We start from the raw sequence: 14,969 nt of genomic DNA, 5'->3' as shown, positions 1-14,969 counted from the left end.
AATTTAAATAAGCTTACAATCCTCACATAAGGCAAGGAAGTACTTCTCTACAGCTATATACCACATTCAATATCGTCAAAGGTAAGCTTTGCATCACAGCACACGGACATATAAACCACGGAGAATCTCACAAACACTGTCACGGAATTCAAGCTGAGCTATAAAGGACCGTCAACCCAGCCTGTGGCATTTTCTCCTGATGCTGGCTTGCTGAAGCAGCAGGAAATGCCTACATCCCCCAGGCCAGGATAGGTTGGGGAGGGGGCAGAGCTGCTCAGCAGAACAGGTCTCAATGGACTCATGCTATTCTCTTTTTTTGATTATCTGAGCTTACACCAACAGGCTCACACAAAACGTTGTTTATTGCCCATGTTAAAGCATTATAATGAATTGGTACCTTCTTCTAGATGTTTCAGAAAGTTAGCCATAACATATAGAACCAGGAGGACACCAACATTTTTTTTTTAGTGACTGAAACCTAAAGAGACTGATACTAGGACTGGTCCCCAGCCAGTTTGTTAATAACCTAACTGGGGACCAACCTGAGAAGCGTCTCTATCCCCATTCCTGAACGTCCGCCCTGAACCCGCCGTGCAGGTGACTCCAGCATGAGCAATGGAGGGAACCTCCGTAAAATCAATGCCACCGTGTGAAAATCCTTGCAGCTCTCCCTAGGAGAGGCTCCGCACTCCGCCCCAGGAACGCCACTCTAGTTGCCTGCCACCCCACGCTGCTGTAGGGCAACCGTAGTGGGCAATTGTGAACATCCACTTACTTTTCGTTCTCAACCCCAGGATTATATTCTTACCTGTGCTGTCTGGTTTTAGAGACAAGTTAGATAACTCTCTAGGGGGAATAAAAAAAGCCACCAAAAAAAACACAAAAAACAAAAAAAACACACCAACACCGCACGACTGGAGTTTTCCTCCAAGGTCTTCAGTAGTAAACGAGGAGGCCCCCCTGTTCGACGCGATGGTTCGGACTGACTCCGTCAAGGGAAGCTGCTGTTGCCACAATCCCTTAAAAACTTCACAACATGTAAAAGATGATAATGAGCTGGTATCAAAACATCATGGAAAACAATCAAGTCACTACATTTGTACATTGCCCTCCCCCTTCATTTTTCTTAGTAGGCATCTAATTTACAGTCAAAACACGTGAATTAAAAACATCGAAATATCGGCACAGTAATTACACATTCATTGTCTTTTCTGGAGTTATGGATCCCAGATTCAAAAGAGCTTATGGCAGTCGGAGGCATATGGAGTTAAGGTACTGCCTTCAAAGGGCGTTGGGGTAGGGGAGACCCTCTATAGACATCAGGAAAGAGAGGCAATCCCATACTTGGGAGAACTGATGACTTAAAACCTTTAGTACCATATGATTGGCAGCTCTGAGATCTGAAGTAGCCTTTGGTTCACACAAAAGGTAACAGTCATGTGTTTATTTTCATGTAATATAAAGGGAGTGGTATTTGAAGAAAAATCTCCAGGGATTATCTCTGAAACCATCTAAAATGCTTCATATGGGTTTGCAATTCTTGGGGATGTCCAATTCTGTGAGGGAGGGTGTGTGCTTGTATCTCTATACACACATATATAAAGACGAACCCGCTTTATATATATGTCTACATTCCTACAGAAAATCCTCCTACACACACACACATACGGACTCAGGCTCTCTCCCTCTCACACATGCACATATAGATATACATAGTATTTCATTCTCTGAGTCACATAAAACATGACACCCTGCTCAAATGTAATTTGCTTAGAGTGATTTGTCTGTTTAAAAAAATTCACAGTTCCTCAACAGTAGTTAAAAATCCCATATCAGCTGCTGCTGTGAAATACTGTTCCCCTGTACTTGCATGAGGTAGACTTCCCAACTGGGGAAAGAAATCAGTAACATTTCAGAAGGAGGGTTATGTCTTTTTTCTTTTTTGAACGGAAGGCCCCTTTTTGCTTGGTTCTTCCGGCACTGCAGAGGACTTCGCCAGGGAAGTTTCTTGAGATGACCTGCCTGGCCATTCTGCTATCTCGAACCTCGCCTCCTGAGGAAACGGCGGTGACGTGCAGCCATGCCCTCCCCCCAGCTCTCGAGGAAAAGTCGAAGTGCATGGCTGTGATTCTGCTTCCTGTCTTCCCTGAGAACTGGCAGGCGGCTGCGCAACAGTTTTATGTGGGCAGTTGGCCACCATGTGCGCGATGCTCTGACAGTAATGGCACTTCTTTGGCTGAGGAGGTAGACTACATTCCTTAGCATGATGATCAAGGCCGCCACAGTTGTAGCATCTGCAACAAGAACAAGGAAAACGTCTTAGAACCAGGGAGCACGGGTCATAAAACACATTGTACAGTTTTTAAAAATGCCAAAATACACTATCAATGAGATCAGCCTCTTTTAACATGTCCTTATTAATGAGTATGGAATGGCTATTTTTAATGCCAGTTGCTTTCGAGACTGTCTTTGGCAAAATGCTCTAACAAAGTTATAAAGCTAATTGTGCTAAGCATAATAGTCAATGAAAAACAAGAGTACTAAAACATGAAAGACTAGTCACACTTCCATACAGAAATGACTTTTTTTTTTTTTTTAGGTTTGAGAGGTCATTTTAAAAGAACAGTTGTAGTCCACTAGAGGGCAGCCAATGGTCAACAAAAAATGACCAGCTAGCTTTAAAAAGAAGTCCATTAAAAAATAAAGCTGTTAACATAATAATATGCACTGCAATGCACTCAGCAATTGAGAAAATTATAGACCAAATTAAATTTTGTTAGTTTAACATTTCTTTGGGTGTTAATTATGTTGACTGTGGAAACCAGCTGAACTGGAAGAATTTTTTCCTTTGTACATATTAAGTAATGTGGTGAAATCTGATATATAAGAAGTCAGATGTCTATGGTGAGTGATATCTAGCAAATTATGAAGTGATATTAGAGCAATATAGTAAGTATCTGAATCAGAAGAAGCTACAGAAGAAAGCTTCTAAACACAGATTGTCTCTCTCTCAAAAATAAATAAACATTAAAAAAAATTAAAAGCTGAACAAGTCAATTATTTGAGAGATATATATTTGCTCAGCTTTCGTCAGATTTTCTTTGAATATTTTACATTCAAAAAATATAAAGAACATAATATTGTACATTTAAAAAGGTTTTTAATCCACTTGTTGAGTATAGAATTTGCTTGTTTTGTCTCCAAATGAAATGTTTTAAGAGCTTTCTATTTTAAATTTATTTTTAAACACATTTATGACCCCATAATTCTTAATATGAAGCACAAACAATAGGTCACAAAATTTTTTAAAAAGAGCAAATAAGTGGTAACTGTGAGCATCAACTTAAGACTATACTGACAATAAAATAATTATAATTGATTACATTGTGGGGGGGGGGACAAAAGGAGAGCAAGCTTAACAACTTATACTACCATATATTTCAAAGACAAACTAAGCTACTACTAACCTACTGAGCACTAGTATTCTATTTTCTGAGACAAGTCACAGAGGGTGTTTTTTGTTTGGTTAGTTTTTTACCTGGCAAATACTAGGATAACTATGGACTGTTTCTTCAGTTACCAATATTACCTTTCAGATTTTAGAATAATGGATTCACAAGATGGGCTTTTATTCTTTGCAATAATTAACAAGTATTTATCCCAGGGAAAAGGAGTGCATCATATTTTCAAAAATTTAAGGGAAGAACCAAGAAACCACTTTTTCTGATTATTTCTTGTGCAATTATACACCTTAATATAATAAATTAATAAAACAAATATTATGATCCAGATGCAAATTGTTTTAGCCATGTGTTCTAAGAGATCATGGAAAAATCAAAGAATAATAATAATATTACCAATGGAATGACTGAAGTTCAGGTCCCCCAAATAACACACTAAAAATGGTATCTTTGAAATATATAACCATATCACTTATAATAACGTTTTCCCACAGAGTTCTCTTTTCTACGGATAAGTGAATTCTTAAATTAAATTAAATCTGCCCTTCTATTAAATATCTTCTTTTGAATTAAATGCACTTCCTTGAGAATAACATCCACTCAGGAACTCATTGTGGAAAAGGAGAAAATAGGTTAAAGCCTTCAGTAATAGAACATGCTTTCCTGTGGACACATCAATTTCATCAGTCACTGTGGTATGCACTGTGTTATCCAATTCAGGGAACCATTCTGCCCATGCATTTACCAAGAGCTAATGTCAGGATTCCACTTTTACAAATGGGGTCTTCCATCATATTCTGTATGTGCATTTACCATTACCTTCAGGTTTTAAAAGTTATTTTTAAAGATACTATATAATTTGGGTTTCCTTGCATTTTGACCTGCCCAGTTAATTCACTCTCCTAGCTTTTCAGTATGTGCTATCATTAGGCCAGACTGTCTTCTACACTGAAAAGATTTGCATTCAGTGTATATGTGCTTAGTCTTAAAAGGGGAGGAGTGGTATTTATTCTCCTCTTCTATTTAATCATTCAATGTCAATCACTCTTACTAAGAGGGCAGATCACACCCCATTATGAAACCCCGTCCTTCCCAAGGGACTGACACCAAAATGGAAATGTTCAGCTACCTTTTAGCACACAAATGATACCACACCACACTCTCCATACAAGCTCTACATGGTACTTGTCTCCTTTGTTCACTGTCCACACCTCTCCAAATCAGCTTGCTTTTGTTAGTTTGAATGAATTTTACATTTGATGTGAGAATGAAAATGGCATGTGTGCCCTTGTATGGCTACATGCTTAATATAAAGACCTAGATCCACAAGCAAAAGACTATATATGAAGAAAACTATAATCACACTTCATTATACTTTCTGATAGCCAACCATAAAAAGTAAAATCATTCATGGTTAAGTATTTTATAAAACTATGAACCAATGGCACATTGGGCATTTTCTCACATATTAAACATAAAGTAAAATAAAAATGTTCAGATTAGTCTTAAAACTTTATCAAGTTCTTATAAAATTATAAATACTTTAATTCTACTGAGCTAGCACATTCTACAAATATTACCTCTTACTTAAGATGCTTTTTAAGATGGAAAATAACAATCAAATTGAAGCCAATTTTTTAAAAGACTATCAAAATAAGATTAAAATTTTTAAATGAAATGAGAATGCCAACAATAGATATAGTAGGATAGAAGCACCTACAATGGCAAAATAAATAAAAGGAAATCCTTTAGGGCTTTACAAACATTTTATTACATTATGAAATAAGTAATTAGGTGGATCTTAATAAATTAAGCTCAAAAAACTACATTAGTTAATAAGTTAATCAAAACATATGCAAAGTAGTGAGGATTTCAAAATAAAAATTAGAACTCTGATTCTGAAATCAGAATTTATTTATTTTTTTTTAAATGTTTTGCTTATTTTTGAGAGAGTATAAGCGGGGGAGGGGCAGAGAGAGAGGAAGACACAGAATCCGAAGCAGGCTCCAGGCTCTGAGCCGTCAGCACAGAGCCCGATGTGGGGCTTGAACTCGTGAACCGCATGATCATGACCTGAGCCGAAGTCAGACATTTAACCAACTGATCCACCCAGGCGCCCCTGAAATCAGAATTTAGATCTGCTATGACCCTTAGAAAAATTCTCATTTTTGGGATCTAACCACAGAATAAGTTAATTATATTTTCAAATGATAATGGTAACAATGGTTATAGAACAGAATCCGACTGAAAACTAGTAGATTAGAATATAGACATTAAGGGGCGCCTGGGTGGCTCAGTCAGTTGAGCGACTGACTTTGGCTCAGGTCATGATCTCGCGTTCCATGAGTTCAAGCCCCGCGTTGGGCTCTGTGCTGACAGCTCAGAGCCCAGAGCCCGTTTCAGATTCTGTGTCTCCCTCTCTCTCTGCCCCTCCCCCATTCATGCTCTGTCTCTCTCTGTCTCAAAAATAAACATTAAAAAAAAAATTTTAAAAAAAGAATATAGACATTAATTTTTAAATGATACCTCAATAACTTAGATGAAATAATTCACCAATCGTATGTTCCCCCTGGATCCCAAAAGTGATAAAAAGTTGGGCAGAGGGGTGACACCACACACAGAGAGCCAGCTTTGCCTAAAAGTGTAATTTGAAAAATATAACTTAGGCACTTCTAAGTATTCCAAAGTGCTAATTTAATAAGACTTTATATGGAGGGGTGCCTGGGTGGTTCAGTCGGTTAAGTGTCTGACTCTTGATTTTGGCACAGGTCATGATCTCATGGTTTGAGATCAAGACCCATCAGGCTCTGTGCTGACAGTGCAAAGCCTGCTTGGGATTCTTGCTCTCCCTCTCTCTCTGCCCCTTCCCTGCTCTCTCCTCCTAAATAAACTAACTAACTAACTAACTAACTAACTAACTAACAGAATTTATATGGAAAAATAAATCTACATTTTGAGGGGTTGGAAGGGGCATTAAAGATAAGGATACAGTGATCTGTAAGCTTCTCAGTAACAAATACTGAACAACAGTAAGTACAGTGGTATCAAGGAGAGAGAATAGAGTGGAAAAAAAAGTGCAAGGTATAGGGCAGGAAGAAGGGGTGAACGCAGAAAAGAGGACATACAAATCCCTGGAAAAGAATTATGTGGAAAACGATCAATACAATTTCCAAATGGGAGACCAGAGAAGTCACAGATTAGAAAGAATTCCAGAAACTAACTTGCAGAAAGGATAACTGACTCTTTGAAGAGATTGCTTGTCACTGTTTATCCTGATACAGTCCAACTAAAATCCGAAAATGATACCAATGACATTCAAGTCTACAGTTTTCTCTATTAATACGACTGAATACTTGATAGCTAATCCAACTGTGTGCTGACCAACCCAAACACCTGGGATTGCTCAATACCAGTCTGACAGTAGGAGGGAGGTGGATAGGAGAAATGCCATCAAAGAACTCAAGAGAGCTAAAGAAAAGGCATGTAGCTTTTGTTGGAAGCAATCTGCCCACCCTGTGTCTCCTGAGGGTAAGAGACACAGATTTCTTCCAGAAGGCCCAATTTGTTTCGATACAGGCGTCCACACATTCTTAACTTACACTGGGTATAGTTTATTCACTTCACAGGATCTGCCCCAACATACCAAGAGGAGAGTTAGAAAACTTTGATGAATCACAGAGTCAGAAAGGCCTTTCTATAGAGCACACATTTTCTGACCTCTATTAAAGCATCTGTTCTTTACATGAATCTGTTTCTTTGTATTTCATTCTTATATCTAGACTGTTAAGACTATAAGCCAATTAAGCAATAAAACATTTTAGTAATGTTAATTTTTATATATTTTTCTTAAGTACAGTGGGTAAAAACATTGAGATTATAAAAAGTAGTGGTTAGTGGTGATTTGTGATTTTTAAAAAGATTCTTCTGGAACAAATACATATTTAACACCAGAAAAAAAATTATTTGTATCTTATGAAATACAGAAGCCAGTATCCCCCTAAATTACCTTAATTCATGCTAAAAATAAGCATTTGTTTTTTTAAAATTTTTTAAATGTTTATTTATTTTTGAGAAAGAGAGACAGAGTGCAAGTAAGGGAGGGGCAGAGAGAGAGACACACACACAGAATCCGAAGCAGGCTTCAGGCTCCGAGCTGTCAGCACAGAGCCGGATGCGGAGCCCGAACTCACAAACTGTGAGATCATGATCTGAGCCGAAGTCTGGCACTTAACCGACTGAGCCACCCAGGTACCTCTAACTCATGCTAAAAATAAAATGATCTATACAGAGTAGGATTGAACATACTGTTAACAGAATTAAAATAACAACAGAAATAATAATGAGGTTCAATTCACTAAAATCTTACTATGTTCCAGAGACACTGTGCAACAGGTTTCAAATGTATTATATAATTTAATCCTCCCCCAAACCCTATGAGGTACTACAACATCTACATTGTATAGATGTGTGTGCGCGCGCGCACACACACACACACACACACACACAATTTGAAGTAGATTATTTCTTGAGATTTAGGTTACTGCTGTATCTCTATGATGGGGGGGGGGGTATGAACATCCTTCTTTGAATGGTCCCACCTATACAATGAAGGTTGGAGCTAATCCAGTCCAGACTCTTCAATGCCAATGCCCAGTTTTATTTCTATGCCTCTTGTACTGCATAGGTTGAAAAGCTTTATCTAACAAATTAATAAATAATTTTTCCATTTTCTTTAACCATAGGTTTAAGGCTGTGAAGTCAGAACTTCAGGATGACCTGTTATAATCAGAGCTATCAAACCAACTCAATAAAATTCCAGTCAAAATAAAGACCCTGACATTTTAGTTATCCCATGAAGTCATATTACAACGTGAATGATTTGTTTAGGCTTTGAAATAAATACTGGAATGAGATTCTATTGGTTGCAGTGAATGTAAATTGAGAGGGCTTCTTTTGGAGAGCAATTTGACTGACAGTACATTTCAAATGTTAATGCACATATCCTCTCACCCAACAGTGCTAACTCTTTAAAAATTTGCTTACAGAAATATTTTACTGTATTGGAAATATATTGTAGGGTCATCTGGGGGGCTCAGTCTGTTGAGTGTCCAACTTCGGCTCAGGTCATGATCTTGCAGCTCGTGAGTTCGAGTCCCACATTGGGTTTGCTGCTGTCAGCCTGCCAATGCACAGCCTGCTTTGGATCCTCTGTCCTCCTTTCTTGGCCCCTCCCCCACTTGTGCTGTCTCAAAAATAAATAAACATTACAGAAAAAGAAATGTATTCTAATATAGTGCTGCCCATATAGGTAAAAAATAGAAAAATTAAATGATAAGAATACTAACAATAATAATAAATGCTTATAGTCAAAACCAGGTAGTCTGCTATAGTCAATGCTCTCTACCACTGAGCTGTAAATATGTGAAAATAAAAAGAAATTAGAACCCACATACACTGAGAAACACCACAGTTATTAAAAGAAATGAAGTAAAACATTATTTTTAACTGAAGTAGATCTGTATGTATTCACATGGAAATATCTCAAGATAAATTAAGTACAAATAGCACCGCAAGATAACACACAAATATAGTATAATCCTACTTATGCTTCAAAAACACTGTACATGGTTATAAGTAATTGTATGCATTTTTTTAAATGCATGGAAAAACTACTAGAAGGATAAACCATAAATTAACAGGGGTTACATCTGAGGAGAAGAGAGGTAATGTGAAGGGGGACTTTCATTTTTATATTAATTTTCATACAGTTTCTTTTTTTTTTATTTTTTTTAAACGTTTATTTATTTTTGAGACAGAGAGAGACAGAGCATGAACAGGGGAGGGGCAGAGAGAGAGGGAGACACAGAATCTGAAACAGGCTCCAGGCTCTGAGCGGTCAGCACAGAGCCCAACGCGGGGCTAGAACTCACGGACCGTGAGATCATGACCTGAGCCGAAGTCGGACGCTTAACCGACCAAGCCACCCAGGCGCTCCATACAGTTTCTTTTTTAAACAATAATAAAGAATTTATATATTATTTGTGTAATTAGAAAAAGAGCAATTATAAACTTCCATCTCCATTTTGTAATTTGACCTTCATTATTAATGCTCATCATCCAACAGTGAACTTGTATACCAGCAGTCCTAGAACCATCTCAGAAGCTTTTAAAAATTATTTATGCCCAGGCACTACTCCAGACCAATTAAATTATAATATCTGAGGGTGGAGGCCCTGGCCTTGGTATTTTTTGAAATCCTCTCAGGTGATAGACGGCTGAAAGAAAACTGGCTAGTTACACCACCCTAAGGGTCGGTTTTCAGTATTATTTTTAAAAAGCAAAATTTAGTCAGTGTAATTGCCATTCAGTTCTTTCGGGTGCACAGTAAATGGCAGGTGTCTGGATGGCTCTATGTTGCCTGCTTCTAGTGAGAGTAAGAGTGCGTCTGCTGTGGCACAGAACTAATGGGAATTCAAAACTCTAAAACTTCTGCCAGTGGAGGGGTGCCAGGCTGGCTCAGTTGGAAGAGCAGGTCTCCTGATCTCAGGGTTGAGTTTGAGCCCACGTTGGGTGTACAGATTACTACAAAAAATAAACTAAAATAAAAAAACTGCTGGCGGTAGAAATAAATACTCTAGGCATCCTCGGAACCTCAGTTTCCAGAACATTTAACTAAACTGATCTGGGGGTTTGCACTGAGTTCAGAAGGTAGTTTTTACTTACCAACTACTGTTCTATCCTCTTTTATCACCTGGTTCTATGATGGGAAATTATCTAGATACCTTGCCTATTTAGTGAGTTCAACTGTTTGTGATACCTATGTAATCATTTTCATAAATTGAAATGAAAAACAAAGAAAGCACTTAAGACTATCTGTTATGTGCAGGAGAAAAATATCAGAAAAATAATATTAAAAAGGAAATCCAGACTAAAGAATATAAGTTTCCAGAATGAAAAGGAGACAAATTTCCCAGGGCAACAAATTAAAAAAAAATTTTCAATTATATCTCAGAGAACTAGGGATAAGATTATAACAATGTTTTATTAAAGAAAATTTCACCAACAGTAATGAAAATTGGATGATCTTTAGTCTCAAGACTAACACTGGAAACAAGAAGAAAATAAAAACATACCTTCATCATTTGGGAGGAAATCACTTCCAACATAGAAAAAAAGCAGCACAACTCTGTACTAGATATTAGTGAAGTGTATGTAAATAGCTGAATGGTAACATTTATATATTTACATATTTTATGCTGTTTGATGTCTTCCAACTGCTTTTCAGACTGGCTGCCATGTTTGTTAGTTTTGGGACACTCACTCTGATTAATGCCATGGTCTGTTGTCTATATCATAATGCCAGCCAAAAATGCACCAAAGTACCTTGAAAACCAGCTAAAATATAGTAATAGCTCTATTTGCCAACCTTTCATCATCTTATGAAAACAAGAAGATGGAAAATGTGGGGGGCAGGTATGTGATGAATGGGTTTCAAGCAAAGTAGGGACAGAACACGTAGCAGTTTTAAGAGAGAGAAGGACATGGAAGGGGAAGGAAATCATAGGAGAAATAGGCACAAAGGAAGCCTTTTTCATGTAAGGGCACTTCAATCAGGTATAATTATAAGCCAGACATTTTGGTATTTCATTCCATTATGTGCAGAAGTACTTGGTAGATTTTGTGGCAATCCCACAGAACAATAATCATTTGTTCAGAGTCTGCTACTTTGTACCATAGCTTGAGAAGGAGCATAATAATGAATTCCAGGTCATATGTTAAATCTGTATTTGAAATACAAATGCTATCTCTCTTGTGGGTAACAAACAACATTCCAGACAGGTAATCTGTTCTGGCTAATGGAAAAGTTGAAAAAACAAGGAGAAAGATGTACTTAAACACAGATAACTTAATGCTTTCCAATTTCTTGGGAGTAAAAGCAGTCTGTTATGAAATAGGACCCAATCCTCACATGCAGTGGACATTCTGCCAACACTGCTTTTATGATCCAACCCAAGTAAGGAGAGTGTCCTGCTCAGGACCTCTATCTCTCTGTCTCTCACAATCTTTCTCTCTCTCGCTCTCTCACACACACACTCACACACGTGCACATGCCACAAGCAGTTCTATAGTGGCAGCGTTGCTAACTCTCCAAATGGCAGATTAAATTCATCCTTGTTAGAACCAAGGTCAGTTTATCTACCATATTTGGTCACAGTAACCTTTAAGTATGGAGTATGTTTAGGTTACTGCTGGTATCATATATAAAGGAAAAGAAAGACATTCAATATTTAACCAGAAATGGTCAAAATTGGGTGTCCGCTTAGATGGGAGAATCAGGTTATAATATGCAATCTGAAAATGCTGGTTCATTTATCTATTACAGCAGTCTTCCTGAAAAGTTAAAACCCCAGGGATGCTTGCTTTTCACTAGACCATTTCACATCACTAGCATCAGAGGTGTGACAGCTGCTGTAAATAAGCATGGGTTCAGCCTGGACGAATACAATTCCACTACTGTTTTTGTGTCAACTTTTATAAATGTTTTTTTCTTGCACATAGCATGATTTCTTTCTTTGGCTCTGTAAACCAGTCTTATTTTTATGCTGATGTTATTTTACAAGTCATTCTGAAGTGATACCTTTCTCTTTATGTGTATGTTGAAGTTTTTTTTTTTTTTTTTTTTACTATTAAACATGTTGCCAGAAGCACAAGCAATTCTAAGAGTAGTTTCATCATGATTACTTGATATGGGAAGCAGTAATTTGTTATCTAGAGAAATGGATGTAAACGTCAAAACAATACACAAAAGAATTCAAATACACAATAAAAATACCTTAAGGTATATAAACAAAGACTACAAAATAAAAGTGACTAGCTCATGTTTTGTCAAAGTTCTCTCTGTTAAAATGTAGAAGGAAGAGACAGCATGAGAAATTTCAAAGGAAAGAGAGATGTACAGAGGTCAAGAATCAATTTCAGTGACATGAGTGATGAACTACACAGGAGAAGGTTAGATAACAGTTTCAGATTTATGCTGGGTGTTTGCAAGCTGGAGGCAATAAGAGGGCTAGATTAGAAAATGCTTAGTTTTAGTCAAGTGAGTTTTTATTATGTAGCCAAATGGGTTATTGAAAGCTTTGAAGTTTCTGAGACTGAGTTACCTTTGGTGCAAGTATCGATGTTTATTTGTTTGTTTGTTTTGGTGCAAGTATCTATGTATTTGAGTTTCTAGGAAGATAAGAGAGTTTAAACACTTTCCAATTGTTGTAGTAATAAATTAACATTAACAATGAGTTACTGCTATATTACTGAATTAGTAAGAACTACATGTAAACTTCCCATTTTGACAATGTTTATATGGGTAGCATTAAACGTACTTATAGAGGGCCTGTTGTTCTAGAGCACGTTGCTTGGTGTGATCTGACCGAAATGTATCCTCAAGATTAATTCATGTGCAGGAGGCAAAAGTAGACTGTGCTAAACCATGTCCATCTCTATAACTACTTGGGAATCAAGAGTTAAAACTATTCTGCTGAAATCACCAATGGAAGGCTTCTAATGATCAATAAGTTTGATCTCCTGTTCCAGCACCAGCTACTGCTGAGGAAAATGATGAGGTACAGATGCGAAGTGGATGCTCTCTGTCCACTTCCCCTCCAGCCCAATTGGTTTTCCTGTGACTATCTACCTTTTATTGCCTTTTGCAAAGAACCAGCAGTTCTTCAAGTGTTCACCATGTAGGTAGGTAGGTGAAAACTGAATAAGGAAAATTGCTACTGTTTAGATAACCTCCAAAAACGGTGATATTACATCGTCTCTGTAGAAGTCTCATCCTGAAAATTAAAACTTAACGTAAAGCCATGTAAGGTATCCTTGGCCTCATGGCGACTTCTTTTTTCCTCCTTACTGGTTGCAGCATTCTTCATGTTACCCAGCTGTTTACATGACTAAAGCTTGATGGTCAAGCTGTTAGGGCATCTATAAGATCTCTTCTCTGGTCACTGATCCCTTAAGGAATCTTGTTTCCCTATGGAACATTTAAAGTCTGTGACCCTGTGAACACATAGCCACGGTTATAAAAGAAATGGCTGTCGGGGTGCCTGGGTGGCTCACTGGGTTAAGCATCTGACTTTGGCTCAGGTCATGATCTCTCAGGTCATGATCTCGAGCCCCGCGCAAAGGGTGAGCTCGAGCCTCACATCACTGTTCTGTTCTTTAGATTCTCCTTTGAAGAGGTTATTACAATTGCCTGCTTTCCTCATTTAATTGAATTAAACAAAATCTTTAACCCTTGTTCATTTTATATCTGTATCAGAGTCGTGATATTACCATTTTTGAAAATTATCCTTTAATTCTTATACAGTAAACACACAACCACAGAAGCCACTGGTTGAGATGCAAAGATCATTACGACATCATTTTGACTTTACTCATTAAGCACCTAAGACCTAGAAAAGAGAGAAAATAAATGCACAACTAACTTTAGTCCTCAGGGTTACTGAGTCCAATATTAGTTGTTGTGTTTATTTTCAGTGATCTTATTTTTCCTATACCTTGAAACATTTTGCTCTTTCATAATTCCGGGAATTTCAACTTCGCTAAAAAGAAGCTTAAAGTAATACAAAAATTTAAATTTTCCCAAAGAATACATATAAATGGGAAACAGGTACCTGAAAAGGTGCTCCACATTGCTAATTATCAGGGAAATCCAAATCAAAACAACAATGAGTTATCACCTCACACCTGTTAGAATGGCTGTACCAAAAAGATAAAGGATAAAGCAAGTATTAGCAAGAATGTGGAGGAAAGGAAATCCTTGTGCACTGCTGTGGGGCGGGGGGCGGGGGGGATGTAAACTGGTGCAGCCACTGTGGAACACGGCATGGAGAGTCCTCAAAAAAATAAAAAACAGAACTACCGTATGATCCAGTAATTCCACTTCTGGGTATATACTCAATGGAAATGAAATCACTATCTCAAAGAGACATCTGCACCCCCATGTTCACTGAAGATTATTCACAATAGCCAAGACACAGGAATGAACTAAACGTTCACTGGTGGATGGATAAACAAAATGTGGTGTGTGTGTATACACACACACACACACACACACACACAAAGACAAATATTGTATCATCTCACTTATGTGGAATTAAAAAAAAAAGTCAAACTCCTAGAAACAGAGAATAGGAAAGTGGTTGCTGAGGCTGGGGGCAGGGAGAAGTGGGGAAAATGTGGTAAAACTGTACAAACTTTCAGCTATAAGATGAATAGGGTCCGAGGACCTCATGGATAATATGGTGACTATAGTTGATAACACTGTATTGTATAACTGAAATTTCCTAAGAGAGTAGAACTTAAATGTCCTTGCCAAAAAAAGAAAAAGCAAGATAAATATGTGAGGTGATGAATGTGGTAGTTAACTGAACAGGTAGAACCCTTCCACAATGCATACGTATATCAAATCATCATGATGTACTGTAAATATTTTATAATTTTATCTGTTAA

General features: G+C 37.5%; 1 protein-coding gene across 1 annotated transcript in view; it reads right to left on the bottom strand.

Moving 5' to 3' along the window:
• Positions 1 to 1,924: 1,924 nt before the first annotated feature.
• LIN28B (lin-28 homolog B) overlaps positions 1,925 to 14,969 on the bottom strand; it is a 109,134-nt gene continuing 96,089 nt past the window's right edge. The window contains exon 4 of the mRNA XM_030314595.1: positions 1,925 to 2,294. Within this exon, the coding sequence (XP_030170455.1) occupies positions 1,925 to 2,294 (370 nt within the window). The remainder of the gene's footprint in view (positions 2,295 to 14,969) is intronic.

The sequence above is a fragment of the Lynx canadensis genome, chromosome B2 (assembly GCF_007474595.2).
Source record: "Lynx canadensis isolate LIC74 chromosome B2, mLynCan4.pri.v2, whole genome shotgun sequence".
Taxonomy (NCBI): domain Eukaryota; kingdom Metazoa; phylum Chordata; class Mammalia; order Carnivora; family Felidae; genus Lynx; species Lynx canadensis.
Note: the sequence above shows the minus strand (reverse complement) of the source record. Positions and strands in the feature narration are given on the sequence as shown.